This window comes from Monodon monoceros, unplaced genomic scaffold (assembly GCF_005190385.1).
Source record: "Monodon monoceros isolate NGI ecotype Baffin Bay Population unplaced genomic scaffold, NGI_Narwhal_1 Super_Scaffold_18, whole genome shotgun sequence".
NCBI lineage: Eukaryota > Metazoa > Chordata > Mammalia > Artiodactyla > Monodontidae > Monodon > Monodon monoceros.
In genome coordinates, this window is record NW_021703774.1 from 65,731,399 (window position 1) to 65,745,800 (window position 14,402).

The following is a 14,402-nucleotide window of genomic DNA, read 5'->3' on the forward strand; positions in this document are numbered from 1 at the left end:
CAGCAGAGGCAGTTAGAACAGAGTCTTCCAGAAAGACTGACAGAACTTCACATGAAAGTTATATAGGGAGGTTGGATGGGGGGAGAAAAAGGGGAACTCTTGGGGGATGGGAAGTCTGATCTAGGCTCTTCATTTTTTGTGGTCTAATATGTGGGTATGTGGACATGTGTAACCTGTGTAGTAGATGTAACCGCACATGGAATCAAAAACCTGTCAGCACTGATATGGATTATACATGACAGACAAACAACAATGTGGAGAAAAGAAAATCCTCCAGAATAGAGTTTGCCATGTCAAGAAAATTTCATTTATGGTTTATTGCGAATGTTCATATCATTAAAAAAAACAAGATAATTTGGTTTTAAGTTCCTAACTGCAGTATGAAACTTTGATCACATGCGCTTGTTTTCAGAGGTACCAGTGTACCACAACTTAAAAAATTAAAGAGAACATTGGCTTGCACAAATTATCATTCAAACCTCAATTTTGATCTTCTAAATTTTTTTTTTTTTTTTTTGCGGTACGCAGGCCTCTCACTGTTGCGGCCTCTCCCGTTGCGGAGCACAGGATCCGATGTGCAGGCTCAGCGGCCATGGCTCACAGGCCCAGCCGCTCCGCGGCATGTGGTATCTTCCTGGACCAGGGCACGAACCCATGTCCCCTGCATCGGCAGGCAGACTCTCAACCACTGCGCCACCAGGGAAGACCTGATCTTCTAAATTTATAATTCACAAAGTAGGTGTAATTCACAAACTAGGTGGCAGGGCACCTAGAGTCATTTTGTTTTCTTTTCCATTTTTGCAAAACACTCTGATATATTAATATGTCAAATGTAACAATTTAAGTATAAAATTTGATGCTAAATCAGATTCTGATTTATACTATACAAGTTGACCCTTGAAAAATGAACAATGTGGAGGTTAGGGGTGCTGATCCCGCCCCTACCAAAGTCTAAAATTTGAGTATAACTTTATAGTGGGCTCTCCATACAGGCGGTTCTGCATCCGTGGATTCAACCAGCCACAGGTCGTGTAGTACTGCAGAACCTATTGAGTGACCAAAAAAAAAAAAGGTTTACTCTCCCTCAAGTAAGAGAAAATTCTCCCGCCTGATGACCTTCAAACTGAGACATTGGCTCTGCAGATTTTGGATTTGCCAGCCTCCATAATTTCATGAGCCAGTTCTCTATAATAAATCTCTTTATCTCCATCTCCATTTCCATCTCTATCTCTCTATCTATGTCTATATATCTCCTATTGGTTCTGTTTCTCTGGAAAGCCTCACTAATACATTGATCTTATGTTATGTAGTTGAAAACCTGGGAACTTGGAGAACTGGTATTTTAAATCACCGCACATGTAATATAGTTATTGTAAAAAGTTCTGGACAGGAGGTATATGTGGAATAAAAAGTAAAAGTCACTCACTCACCTCTGCTCAAAATTCTATTTCTTTATCTAAATGTTGCCATCATGAATATATATATATATATATATATATATTTTTTTTTTTTTGACTGTGCTAGGTCTTTGTTGCTGCGTGTGGGCTTTCTTTAGTTGTAGCGAGCGGGGTTTACTCCTCGTTGCTGTGTGCGGGCTTCTCATTGCGGTGCCTTCTCTTGTTGTGGAGCACGGGCTCTCTAGGTGCGTGAGCTTCAGTAGTTGTGGCACCCGGGCTCAGTAGTTGTGGCTCATGGGCTTAGTTGCTCTGCGGCATGTGGGATCTTCCCGGACCAGGGCTCGAACCCGTGTCCCCTGCATTGGCAGGCGGATTCCCAACCACTGTGCCACCAGGGAAGTCCCCATCTTGAATATTTTTCCCCAGGCATGTTTCTTTGCATTTACAACCATTCAGAGAGCATAAATACACGCACATTAGTTTGTCCACCTAAACAGAACTATATTATGCAGATGGTTTTGTGAATGTCTTAAGCTTCTTTTCATGTGAGTATGTAGACATTTATTTTACTTTTTAAAAGTCTTCTTAATATACTGTAGTATAGAATGAATACACCATATTTTTTAAACTGTTCCCCACTGATTAACTTTAGGTTATTTCCGATTTTTTTACTTAACAATGCTATAAGGAAGAATCTTGCTTATCTTTGGGCATTTGTGAAAGTATTAGTGAGAGTATTTCTGTGGGTAAATTCAAAGAGGGGTATTGCTAGGTGAAAGGGCATATGTATTTAACATGTTAATGATTACTATTAAATTGCCTTCTAGTAAATTATCAAAATTGAAGGTGGTCTTAGGGACCCCAAATTTAAAATTAGTCTCAGAAGTGGGTGGATTGTTTCAGACATTACATGAAATTTCTAAAAATATTATATGTTCTGGTATAATGTTATAAGTCATAATTCTAGTTATTACTTTAAAATGTATATCTCAGAAATAACTAAATTTCCTTGTCAACTGCATTATTTTGAACTTTCATCAAATCTTTAACGTGGTCATTTTTAAGTCTTTTGTCATTTACAGACAGTTCTGGGTGTACTCTGAGGCTTTTGCAAAAATGTTCCTATAAAAGGGTTTCATCTTCACGGAATCCATGGAAAAGACTGACAAGTACAGGTTTCTGGTAACTGACGACACTCCTGAACTGAATGAATAAGCATTTTCAGAACTCTAATGGAAAACTGATGAATTCATAAAAGTGCTAACAAAAGATCAAGATAAAAAAAATTAATTACATGGGACTGAGTGAACTGATGAGGGTGATTATAATTTTTGTGACTTTCTGTTTGAATAAAAGAAAATCCCTCAAGGACTCAGAGGCAAAAAATATACAAATCAATTTTCACTGCAAAGTAAAGGAGCTGTTACAGTGGAGGATTCCTGGACTGAATGTCAATATTATGACATAGTATGAGTGTGTTTCGTAATTGCAATCATTGTTGCTTTTGTTGTCGTCATCCAAAAAAAAAAAAAAAGAAGTGAGTGGATGTGGGGACTCATCACTGTTGTAGCTGGGATATACTAAAATGAACTTGACTCCTTGAAACATGGTGAAAGTGTGATTTGAGAAAAAGAAGGATGAGTGGGTGGGGGTTGATGAAACATTCATTCTTGGATGGTCACTGACCGTTAAATGTCCAAGATTTACAAAGACCTGGGGAATATGCATGGGAAATGGGAATACAGGGGTTTCTGAGTTTATGTGGACTTTGTAGCATCTTGGGTCTTCATACTAAAGTGGCTGGATTACACAGAATGGCTCTTTGTACAAGGATTCTGCAGGGCAAGATATAAACTCCATGAAGGCAGGGACCATGGTGACGTAGTTTACCAGTGTATCTCAGAGGGAAGGGAAATGCTTTCTCTAGGGAACTCATTCATTCCTTCAGCACTCAACAATCTATAACCAACCATTAAGAGCCAGGCACTGGGCCAGGCTCTGGAAACACCAAACTAAGGAGAGAAAAGACTTCATGTAGAAGAGCTCAAGGTCAGGCAGGGCAGTGTGTAGAACAAGTAGCAGTTATCATGGGGTAGAATATGGTAAGGGCCACAAGACACAAAGTGGTACATCTGCTTCCAGTTCAGTTTCCACGGGATGGTAGGTCATCCATGTGACTGGTGGGAAGAGGATGGAGTTGGTGCTGGGGTCAGGAGTGGTGAACCAGATTCCTAATTAATGTTGTCCATTAGTTGCTTTGAACAGATGGACCTTGTCCTCCATCTTTAATGAGAGGAAATTTACTCTTCCTTATTTTATCATGCCTTGAGCACCAGTTCTTAAGGTCAAGGGCATGGCCAGATCAACTCTGAGGAAATTTCCCAGGACTGAGGACTGCCCCTTGGGAGCAGAAAAATGAGAGAAGAGCTGATAACCATTAGATTAGCTGGAAAAATCTGTGTCGGTCTCCGTTTAAGAAGACAAACAAAACCTTACCGTTGTCCAGAGTTTTTTACACGCATCCTCTCAGGTACAGTTTTTAATTCGATTCTGAAACTACCTTGTAAGGGATGGGAGCCAAGTATTGTTGACCCCACAGGCTCAGAAAATAATTTGGTCAGGATCACACAGGTTGTGTGTTGCTGAAATGGAACTCAAGTCTACATCTTTGACTCCAAATCCAGTGCTCCATCCGGAATATCACTGTTGCCTTTTTTGGCAGGCAAGTCTTTCAGTCTGCCTCCCCTCAGCCCAGCTTCAGACAGGGTGACTGGAAATGGATCAAAAGATTGAAAAGGAGAAGAAAGACTGACCTGAAGTGAACTGAAAGTATTTTCTGCGAAGGGGAAAGCAGGAGAAAGAGAAAGGCATAGAACTCTGGGGTGTGGTCTCAAAGCAATTGCATTCTGAGGAAGGTGGGATGCCTCCACCTCTCCCTGGCGGGGTGAAGAGGATCAGATGCTACCTGGCATTTCTGGAGGGTGGAATCAAAGTGCGTGCTGGGGGGAAGCAAACATGGGTCTACATCCTGTCTGGGTGAGAGAAGCTGAGAGAAGGAATAAAGAACTATTATGGGAAAGTAGAAAAAGAAGAAGGGAGGGAATTTAGAAGTACAGATAGGAAACTAGGGCAAAAGCACATTCTTAAGAAAAAAATTTAATTTGAATATGCTTAAACTTTGGTATCAACTTGCAGAGATTCCCCAGGCCTGTTAGATTTTTCTAGTGCCCCTTACTTGTCTTCTTCAACATTTCACCCACTTATCTAGGGTTCCACTTCTCAGTCCACATCCTTCCCAAACCCTCTCCCCTCCACCTTCACAATGTCTGTTGGGATGGGACAGGCTCTGATGATGGCTGTTTGGTCCCCATGTAGGTTTCTCCATATTGCCAGTAGGATGCGGAGAATTGGAAGATTTCTTGGGCATCTGTCCTTTAAACAAAGCAGCTGGGCTGGGGCAGAGCTTGGGACAAGATATTGAAGCTGGTTTTGTGAGTCACTGTGAACTCTGAACACCCGCCCACTTGAGGCAGACTTTGCAAGTTTAGCTTGCGGGAACTATCAGACCAGGTCCAGGGACTGGGGCTTCCTCAACGGCCTTGTTAGTGTTCAGCTAATGAGAACAGCCTCAAGTTGAGGAAACTGTGGCTGGAGCGAGGCCGTTCTGCTCTCCGTCAGCCTCCTGCTGATGGGTGGCTGCTGAGCCTGTGCAGGGCAGAGCATCTGGTGGGAGAGGACCCGGCCTGACCCCTCTGTCTTGTGGGGATGTTGGGGCAAGTGCTTACCCTCACACTCTTTCTGCTCATCAAGGGGCATCAGGGCCAAGGTAAGGAGGCTCAGCCTGGCAGGGATGGGGCTGGCATGGACTAGGGGCCGTGGCCTTCAGGGAGATCAGCATCTAGAGCCTCTGGGTTGTGCTGCTTACATTGGTGACCTGGAACTGTGACTCTGAACAGTTCCCCACAGCTCTGGACAGGCTGGGTCAGAGAGCAAAGGCTGGCAGTGGGTTGGGAGGTCCTTGAGAAGTGCCTCTGGCCAAGCAATCCAGGCCACCTCAGGCAAGGTAAGTCTTTTCCACTGGCTTCAGTTTTCCTTTCTGTCTAGTGGGGAGAAAGTATCCTCCCTGCTGGCTGTAAGAAGGACAAAGGAAATATCCTCTAATTTGGTGTGATTACCAGCAGAGAGGAGAAGTGGCCATGAGCTTGGGTTTCTCCAAGCAAGTAGGGGTACTGGAGCTCAGAGACTGACAGATTATTCTCTGAGGCAGGAGAGCTGAGCCCTGGCAAGGGAGAGGGGAGAGGGGAAAGGTGAGGCCAAGGCCAGAACAGAGGCTTTACCAGCATGGCCTGGTCCCTCATCCCTCAGCTCTCCCAGCAGCCCAGAAGCCATGGGAGCCTGAGGATTATTAGGGAAAATGTTGTCTGGGGGCAGGGTGAGGGGAAGGGAAGAGAAGGAGACAGTATAAGGAAGCTCCATAGCAAACTGATAACTGTCAGCTGGGCCCTGAGCCAACTAATGTTTGTGTGTGTGGAAAGCAGGCTCCCCCTCTTTTTCCAACCCTAAGTCTAGGATGCTCTGAGACTTGGAGCCTGCATTTTAGATCAGTGACTCTTTGAGGGACATCACGAGCGGGGGGTGCAGTGAGAGGAGGGCACACTTTTGTGCAAAGGGAAGAAACAGAGGCACAAGGAAGTATTTGTGCAGGGCCTGTTAGAAGCCATCCCTGGGTACTCAGTTCAATCACTGAGCCCCTGAGCACTCTGGTATCCTTCAAGAAGACACATTCCAGGCTCCGGCTTTTGTAAAGAGTACAGGCGGAGTAGGGCAGGGTGTAATAAGGAACAGGGAGCAGAGAGAGAAGTCTGGAGACTGGGGCTCATGCGTGTGGGCTGGGGGGACCCAAAGACGCAGGATCCTAGGTAAGAGAGCTAGGTTGGAACCTGGGCTAAGTAGCCTTGAAAGCTGAGGTAGGACCCACATGCTTTGATGCCTGGCTTTGGGGGTGGGAGGGACAGAAGGTTGAGGCTGACTCAGATCCTGAGCCCAAGTGGCAGGAGGACGATGCTCCCTCCATCCCCATTCCCAGGGCTGTGGTGCTCTCTTTGGGTTTGGCTATGACAAGACCCATTGGTGGGAGGTAGGGGGGAACCTGGCGAGTGATTCTTTGAGCACAGGGAGGGATGGACTTCGGTCTTAGGGAACTTCTCTCTCTTCTTGCTATGCCCTGTGTCTGTGGGTCCGGCCTGAAACTGCTCTGTTTATTTAGTTCAATTTGTAAACTACTTAATTGAAAATGATTTTTAAGTTTCAGGGAAGTTGCAAGAATAGCCCAAAGAATTTTTGTATTTCCTTCACCTAGATTCACCAGTTGTCAACATTTTATCACATTTGCCTTATTTCTCTTTCTCTCCAAATATAGGTATGTGTGTATAGCTGTATAATAATAATTACTTTTGTGGAATATTCAAGAGTAGGTTGCAGACATCATGCCCCTTTACTCTTAACTATTTTAGCACACATCTTCTAAGGACAAGGATGTTCCCATATCATATCACATATCAGCACAGTTATCAAATTTAGTAAATTTGACATAGATACAATCAAACATACAGTCCATATTTAAATATTACCAACTGTCCCCCAAATGTGCTCTACGACATCTTTTTTCTCCAACCAGAATCCAATCAGGATCATGTATTGCATTCAGTTGTTATATCTTTTTCGTCATCTTCAATCTACAATTATTCCTTTCTTTGTCTTTTATGAATTTGACATTTGTGGAATACAAGTCAGTTGTTTTCTAGAGGGTTCCACAATCTGAGTTTGTCTAATGTTTTGTCATAAGACTTAGGTCATGCACTTTTGGCAGGAATACCACGAAAGTGATGGCATGTCTTTTTCAGTGCATCCCATCAGGTGGTATAATGACAGTGAAACATTTTTTCTAAGACTTGGTTTACTGAAGAATGTAATATGCATCACATATGTGTAAGAGGCTCATAGCACTCTTGAGCATTGCAAAAGTCTTCCAAAGTCTTCTCACTTCACGTAGAGTAAAAGCCATACATTTTACAATGGCCCACGTGATCTGGCCTCCCTGACCACTGCCCCTTCCTCTCTGATCTTCTCACTGCATTTCAGCCACGCTGGCCTGCTGGTCCTCACGCATGTTCCACTTGGGGGCTTTGCACTGTTTTCTCCACTTAGAATGCTGCGTTCCCCTCATTTGCCATGAGGCTTGCTTCCTCATTCTGCTCAAATACCACTTCTGCAGTGATATCTTTCCCACTAAAAATGTCAACCCCTTCATCCTGTAACTTCTTATCTCCTTCTTCATTTATTTTTCTCTGTAATGCTTGTCTCCATTTTACATACTATATGTTTACTTATTTGTCTTATTTTCTATCTCCTAGGCTCTTCTTTACCTCATTAGAATGTAAGATCCTTGAGGCCAGGGCTTTTGTTTGTTTTGTTCACTGCTGTATCTTCGGCATCTAGAACTGTATCTGGCACAAGTAGACCCTCACTATGTATTTATTGAATGAATGAGTACTTTAAATAATCCATGGAATAAAGTGAGTTTATCTGCCTACCAGAAAGTTTCGTTGGGAAAACTGTTTTAGATTTTAAAGCATGTAAATACTAACTACCTCTGTGGCCTTGAGGAAGTTAACTAACTTCTTGCTTCTCAATTTTTCATTCATAACATGAAGTTAACAGCGGTGCCTGCTTCCTGGGGGATGTGTGAGGACTAGATGAGATATAGTGTATAAAGTGTTTAGAGAAATGCTGAGTTATAACAAGTCCTCCCAAATGAATGCTCATGTTAGTCAACTCTTTGGAGGCAGGGTATATATTTCACTTAGTTTTGTAGTCAGAGTAAAGAGGAGAGACTATTCAGTAATCTTGTGTTGACTTTAATTAATTGAATAGAAAGTGAGTTAGAGAATCTTCAGATAAGATGATAAAGTTTTAATGTGTGACCCTTTTCTGAGGGTTTCTCATTATCATAACCAGGATCTTAGGGAGACTTCAACATTTTTAACTTAAAGAAACATGTATTCAAGACATCGAATCACATGAGTACATCGTAATGTAAAGTAGTCTGTTTTCACAATAGCATCTCCCTCTCTATTCCCATTCCTTCCCTGGATATGTTTTGAGTAGCTCTGCACCAGGTGCTGGACAAGATATGCAGGATTCAGTAGTGATTAAGTACACGGCCCCTTTGTTTATGGAGCCTACAGCATTTTTATCCATCAATACATAATTACAGCTGTGATTAGTGCCCAACGAAGTGCCCAACACAGTAAGTGCTCAAAACATGTTAGTTGAGTGAATAAATGAATTGTTTTCAGGCATCTTAGAGGAAGATTGGGATAATTTTGGGGTCAGATGGTTTGGGGACCAGGGACCTTCAAATCACTGCCCATAAGAGTGGACTTGGGTCCTAAAGTTCATTTTGGACACTAAATTCAGATTTTGGCTATGCATTCTGAAGAAACTACAAAGGGCACACCAGAGGCTATAAATGCCCAGGGACCACAAGGTCTGGGGTGAGATGTGCTGGACAAAAAAAAAAGGGGCAGGGGCAGCATCTCACAGATTAGCTCTGAAGGCTGCAGGCTGTTCCCATAGGTTGTGTTGAAACTTTCACTTCTCAGGAAGGAGTCACTGATCGCAACTGCTCTGGCTGGGATCCAGACACGTTCTAAAAAGGCTGGATTTATTTTTGTCCATCTTTTCCTTATTGTACTCCCCCTCAGACAAAGTGTGAATAGTGAAGTATCTGTCCACAGGAGAGAGATCAGGACTCAGAGAACTCAGGGCTGCAGCACCACTGGAGGGAACCAGTTCTATAGAAATCCCTCCAGAGATAGCTGGGCCATTGTCTTCATGATATGTGTGCAGAAAAGTGTGCAAAATTATAAACGTACATCTCAATGAGTTGTTAAGTGAAAACACCTGTGTGTTTACCACATGTTCCCTCCTTTCCTTACCTCCACCCTCTTCCACAAATACAACCACTCTTCTGACTTCTAACATCATTGGTTAGTTTTACCTGTATATAAATGGAATCATAAAGTATATACTCTTGTATTTGGCTTCTTTTGCTCAACATCTGATGAGATTTATCTCTGCTATCACTTGCAGCTGGTCGTTTTCATGGCTGTATTTCATTGTATGATTATATAATAGTTTATTAATCTATTCTACCATTGATGAACCTTTGGGTTGTTTCAAGGTTTTTTTCCCTATTATAATCACGCTGCTAAGAGCCTTTAGGCCGAGCTGCTCAGCATGCGGGATCTTGGTTCCCTGACCAGGGATGGAGCTCGCGCCCCCTGCAGTGGAAGCTCAGAATTTAAACCACTGGACCACTAGGGGAGTCCTCTCTGAGCCTTTTGGTGCATGCATGTCTGTTGGGTGTATCTCTGAGGGTAGAATCACTGGGTATGTAGATATACCTCTAGTCGTTGCTGCCAAACTGTCTTCCAAAGTGGTTGAACCAAGCAGTGCGTGAGAGTTCCAAGTTTCAGGGCCATCAGCTTTGTGTTCTGAGGACGTGCAAATGGGAAATGAAAGTGCAGGGGTGTGGAGCCTGAAAGGTGAAAGTCAAAGCCAAGAGAACCATGTCTGTTCTGGCTTCCCTGGTATACTGCACGAAATTCCTACATGAGAGTCATTTCTGGGAGCTGAGTTTAATTAATTAATCAACTGAACACTTCATTAAACCCTTACTATGTTCCAAGAGCCATGCAAGATTTTGTGGAGGAAACAAAGATGAAACACACATTGGTTCCATCCTTAAGAATCTTTCAGACAGAGGAAAATAGACCTGTACAATATCCACTCTAAGGGAAGACAGCAAACGCTAAATGCTAAGTGTCTCCGACAGGCAAGATACATTTAGAGCACAAAGGGTGCAAAGAAGATGGAGAGTCCTTCTAGGTAGGGACACTGGGGAAGTGGCCTTGAAGGATAAATAAGAGTTCAGGAGATAGGGGTAAGGTAGAAGGACAAGCTAAGCAGAGGGAACAGCCTAAACAGAAGTAGGGAAAACAGGTTTGAACGAGGAGACATGAGAAGCAGATGCTCTTGTCATCTTGGAGAAAGACAGTATTACAAATGGGATGATTCAGTTAACTGATACAAAGAGTGGGACATAGCCTAGGTAAGTTGACAGAGGTAAGGGGTTGCATCGTCTGAGAGATGGAGTCAGTATAGTCAGGAGGAAGCCCCCCAGGGTGGGGCTAGGTGAAGAAGAAGAGAGGTGATGAATTGGGTTGTGGACCTGGAGGGGATTTTATCTACTTTATAATTTTGCCTTGACTAGGGCCGGCCCTGCCCCAGCACTTTTGGGATCTCACTGAGCTTTATCCACCCAGACCCCATCAGGATCCCCTTCTGTTGCCTTCACTCCAAGCCTGGTGACATAACCCTGAGCTGAGAAAACCTCAACATCCTTTGTTGGCTAGGGGAAGTTATACTTTTCTGAAAGTTTTCTTTTCTCTCCCCTGTCCCCTCTCCCAGGCTCTCAGGCCTCAACCTTCTTCCCATCTCACCCTTCCTCCGACCAGCAGGTCAAGGTCAGAGGAAGCCGAGCTGACGGTGGACACCGTGAGGCTTTGGAGGCTGCAGCTCCTGCACCCAGCTCTGGGGCTGAGTGGAACTCACTGCTGGGTCAGATCGTCTCCTTGACCGTCCTCTGTGCTGGCTTCCCTCTTCTTCCTGAGGAGGTGGTGGAGTTAATCACTTGACCTCTGCCCTCCCTCTGCAGAGTTGTTTCACCCCATTCTTTCCTAACCACCGGAAGAGAGGCCCCAAAGCTGCTGAGTGGTAACAACAGAGGTAGCAGCAGCCCTGGGGCCTGCTCTGACCACCGGAATCTGCTGTGGCCTCTCTGCTCTGAACAATCCACCACTTGTTGGGGCCTCCTCCACCTCTCACTAAGCATGTGAGAATTTGTGTTGAAGTTATCTTCTCATACTGCCATTTCTTGTCTCTCCATTTGGCATATGTGCCCCTCTGGGACAGGGGCAGAGTTCTTTCTGCCTCAGTCACAATACCCAGTACACAGTACCTTGCCCACTCATCTTTCTGCTGTATCCTCCCACTCCAACCTCACCCCACCACCATCCCTGTCTAGCCCTGCCTCACCCTGAATATCTTCCTTTTCCCCACACTGGGCTGTTGAGGGCTGCAGAAGAAAATTCAGCAACAAAGAGCAACTACATATTGAGAGCCTTCAATTTCAGCTGGGTCCCCACTATCCTGGGAATCCTTGTTTCTGATCCACAGCTTTCCCCTTTCTCCAAAGGGGTGATTCCAAACCTTCATCATCTCTTCAGGATCCTGTTCCATCATCATAGCTTTTATCAGCCTACACTCTCCTTCTCCAAGTAAATGGAGGCCCCAGTTAGGGATTCTGCCAACCTCACCAACAATCCCTCAACATCAACTGACCTCATCTGTGCCCATAAATGACCACATTCACCTCTGCTCTGCGTTAGGAAGCTCTCCTCTTTTCCTTGGTCTGTCCTTCCCCGTGTGCTCTGGACATCACGGCTTCATCTGGTAGGTCATCCAGGACCTGCCCAGTTCACGATATCTCTGATCTTTCTTCAACTGCTCCTTTTCTGTTGGCTTTCCACTCTTAGTTCATCATCCTCCCATTTAAAAATCTATGTTGGAATACCATCCAGTTTTTCCCTACTGTGTCTTTCTTTCCCATGTGTCTCTTTTACTACTCATACAGAACACTTCGCTTCTGATACCTCTGGTCTCCAAATGTGTGTGTGGTTCTTTCCCCACACCAAGCAACTCTCTGTGGCCCCACCTGGGTGTCTTACAATTTGACTCAATTCTGACACCATCTGCCCGGAGACAGTGTTAGATTTCACAGGTTAAGGGCTCGTTCCCACAAGATTACCTCCCTCTGCCATTTCAGACACCAGTCTCAAGCCCAGGTTGTAGATCAGAGGTTCCAGTGATCCCCTCTTCTGATACAATTTATTTGTTGGAGTGGCTCACCGAACAGTGGGAAACACTTACTTACATTTACCAGTTTATTAAAGGATATGATAAGGGATACAGATGAACAGCCAGATGAAGAGATAAATAGGGCAAAGTCTGGAAGAGAGCTTCTGTTCCCTTGGAGTTGGGGTTCATCAAACTGGTAGCTTCCCTAAACTCGGGCTATTGGGATTTTATAGGGGCTTCCTCATGTAGATGTGATCCGTTATTAACTATTAACTCCATTTCCAGCCTCTATCCCTCCTCCGAAGGGTGGGGAATGGGGTTGAAAATTCCAAGCTTTTAATCATGGCTTGGCCTTTTTTGTGATCAGCCCCTCCCACCCAGGAGTTCATCCAGAGTCATCTTAATAGAATAAAAGATGCTCCTGGTGCTCTTATTACTTAGGAATTTACAAAGGTTTTAGGAGCCCCATGTCAGGGATGGGGTCAAAGACTAAATACTAAAGCAAGAGATGCTTTTATCACTGAGAAATTATAAGGATTTCAGGAACTCTGTGCCAGGAACTAGGGGGAGAGAATAATGTATATATTTCCATTATCTCACAAAAACCAAACCAGCAAACCAAAATAACAGCTGGTGTTCTTCCTGCGGTAGCTTCTTTCCTAGATCCTTTTTAGTTGGAGACAAACCCTTCTTAAGCGTATAAACTAATACAATTTACATGAAAATATAATAGAATAGTATAATTAAAAAATGACTACAATGGCAGTATAGCATCAGGAGTGTAGATCACATATTTGATTCCTTAATAATTTAATAGTTTAGTTCATAACTTAATCATTCCCTGTACACTCTATATTCAGTTTTTTAAAAATTAATTAATTAATGAATGGCTGTGTTGGGTCTTCATTGCTGCTCGCGGGCTTTCTCTAGTTGCGGTGAGTGGTGGCTACTCTTCATTGCGGTGCGTGGGCTTCTCATTGCGGTGGCTTCTCTTGTTGCGGAGCATGGGCTATAGGTGCGTGGGCTTCAGTAGTTGCGGCACGCAGGCTCAGTAGTTGTGGTGCGCAGGCTCTAGAGCGCAGGCTCAGTAGTTGTGGCGCACGGACTTAGTTGCTCCACGGCATGTGGGATCTTCCGGGCCAGGGCTCGAATCCGTGTCCCCTGCATTGGCAGGCGGATTCTTAACCACTGTGCCACCAGGGAAGTCCTATATTCAGTTTTGTCACAATGAAGGAGAACCAGAATGAAGGCTCTATGTTTTGATCTGATAGTGGTTATTCAGGAGTTTACTTTATAATTATTCATTATACTATGCATTTATATTTTAGGCACCCTTTAATATTTGTGCTACCTCTCAATTTTACAAAAGGTAAAAATAAAATAAAACCATCACAAGCCCCTAAAAACTAAACTCATGTTCTATCACCCCACTCTCCAGACCTGCTGGAGAGAGCTTTATTACCATCCTTAGCAGACCCATAAGCCAGAAGTATGGGTGTCTGTAACAATGCTGCTGTTCTGTCTGTGATGCCCTCTTCCATACTCCTTTCTCAGTCCGCCTGGTAGGCCTGGGTGCCTCAGGCAGCGCCTAGCTCACCTCCTCTGGGAAGTCACTCCTAATGCCCCAGGGAAGAGTAGAGCATGCTTTCCTTATGCTTGTGTCACACCTTGGGCATACCCCCATAGCACATTTCACATCAAGTCTTAGTTGGCTGTTTTAGGTTTATCTTCCTCTAGACTGTAAGCACAGTAAAACAGAGATTGTAACTTTTCCTTTACGTCTTTGCCCAGTGCCCTTAATTGTCCCCTTCTCCAAAATAGGAGTGATATTACAAATATCTACTTACAGATATGATATGAGCAACAGCAATCATAAGAGATGCCAACTCTGAGCAACCTGGAAAGCTTTATTTGGTGTATTGGCTGAACTTCTTCCCTGCCTTTGGGCCAGTAAGATGCACCCGTGCATGCACCAGTAACCTTCGCTGTTCACTGCTCCCATATTACACTTATATGCTTCTG

The 14,402-nt window shown here is 44.0% G+C and overlaps 1 protein-coding gene across 2 annotated transcripts in view; it reads left to right on the plus strand.

Annotated features, from left to right (window-relative positions):
• Window positions 1–5,024: 5,024 nt before the first annotated feature.
• Window positions 5,025–14,402, plus strand: part of CD244 (CD244 molecule) — a 29,926-nt gene continuing 20,548 nt past the window's right edge. For both annotated transcript variants that reach the window (XR_003794657.1, XM_029231013.1), the window contains exon 1: window positions 5,025–5,223. Coding sequence is in view for 1 of the 2 variants with exons in the window: in XM_029231013.1 (XP_029086846.1) it covers window positions 5,163–5,223 (61 nt within the window). In the remaining variant the exon portion in view is untranslated. The remainder of the gene's footprint in view (window positions 5,224–14,402) is intronic.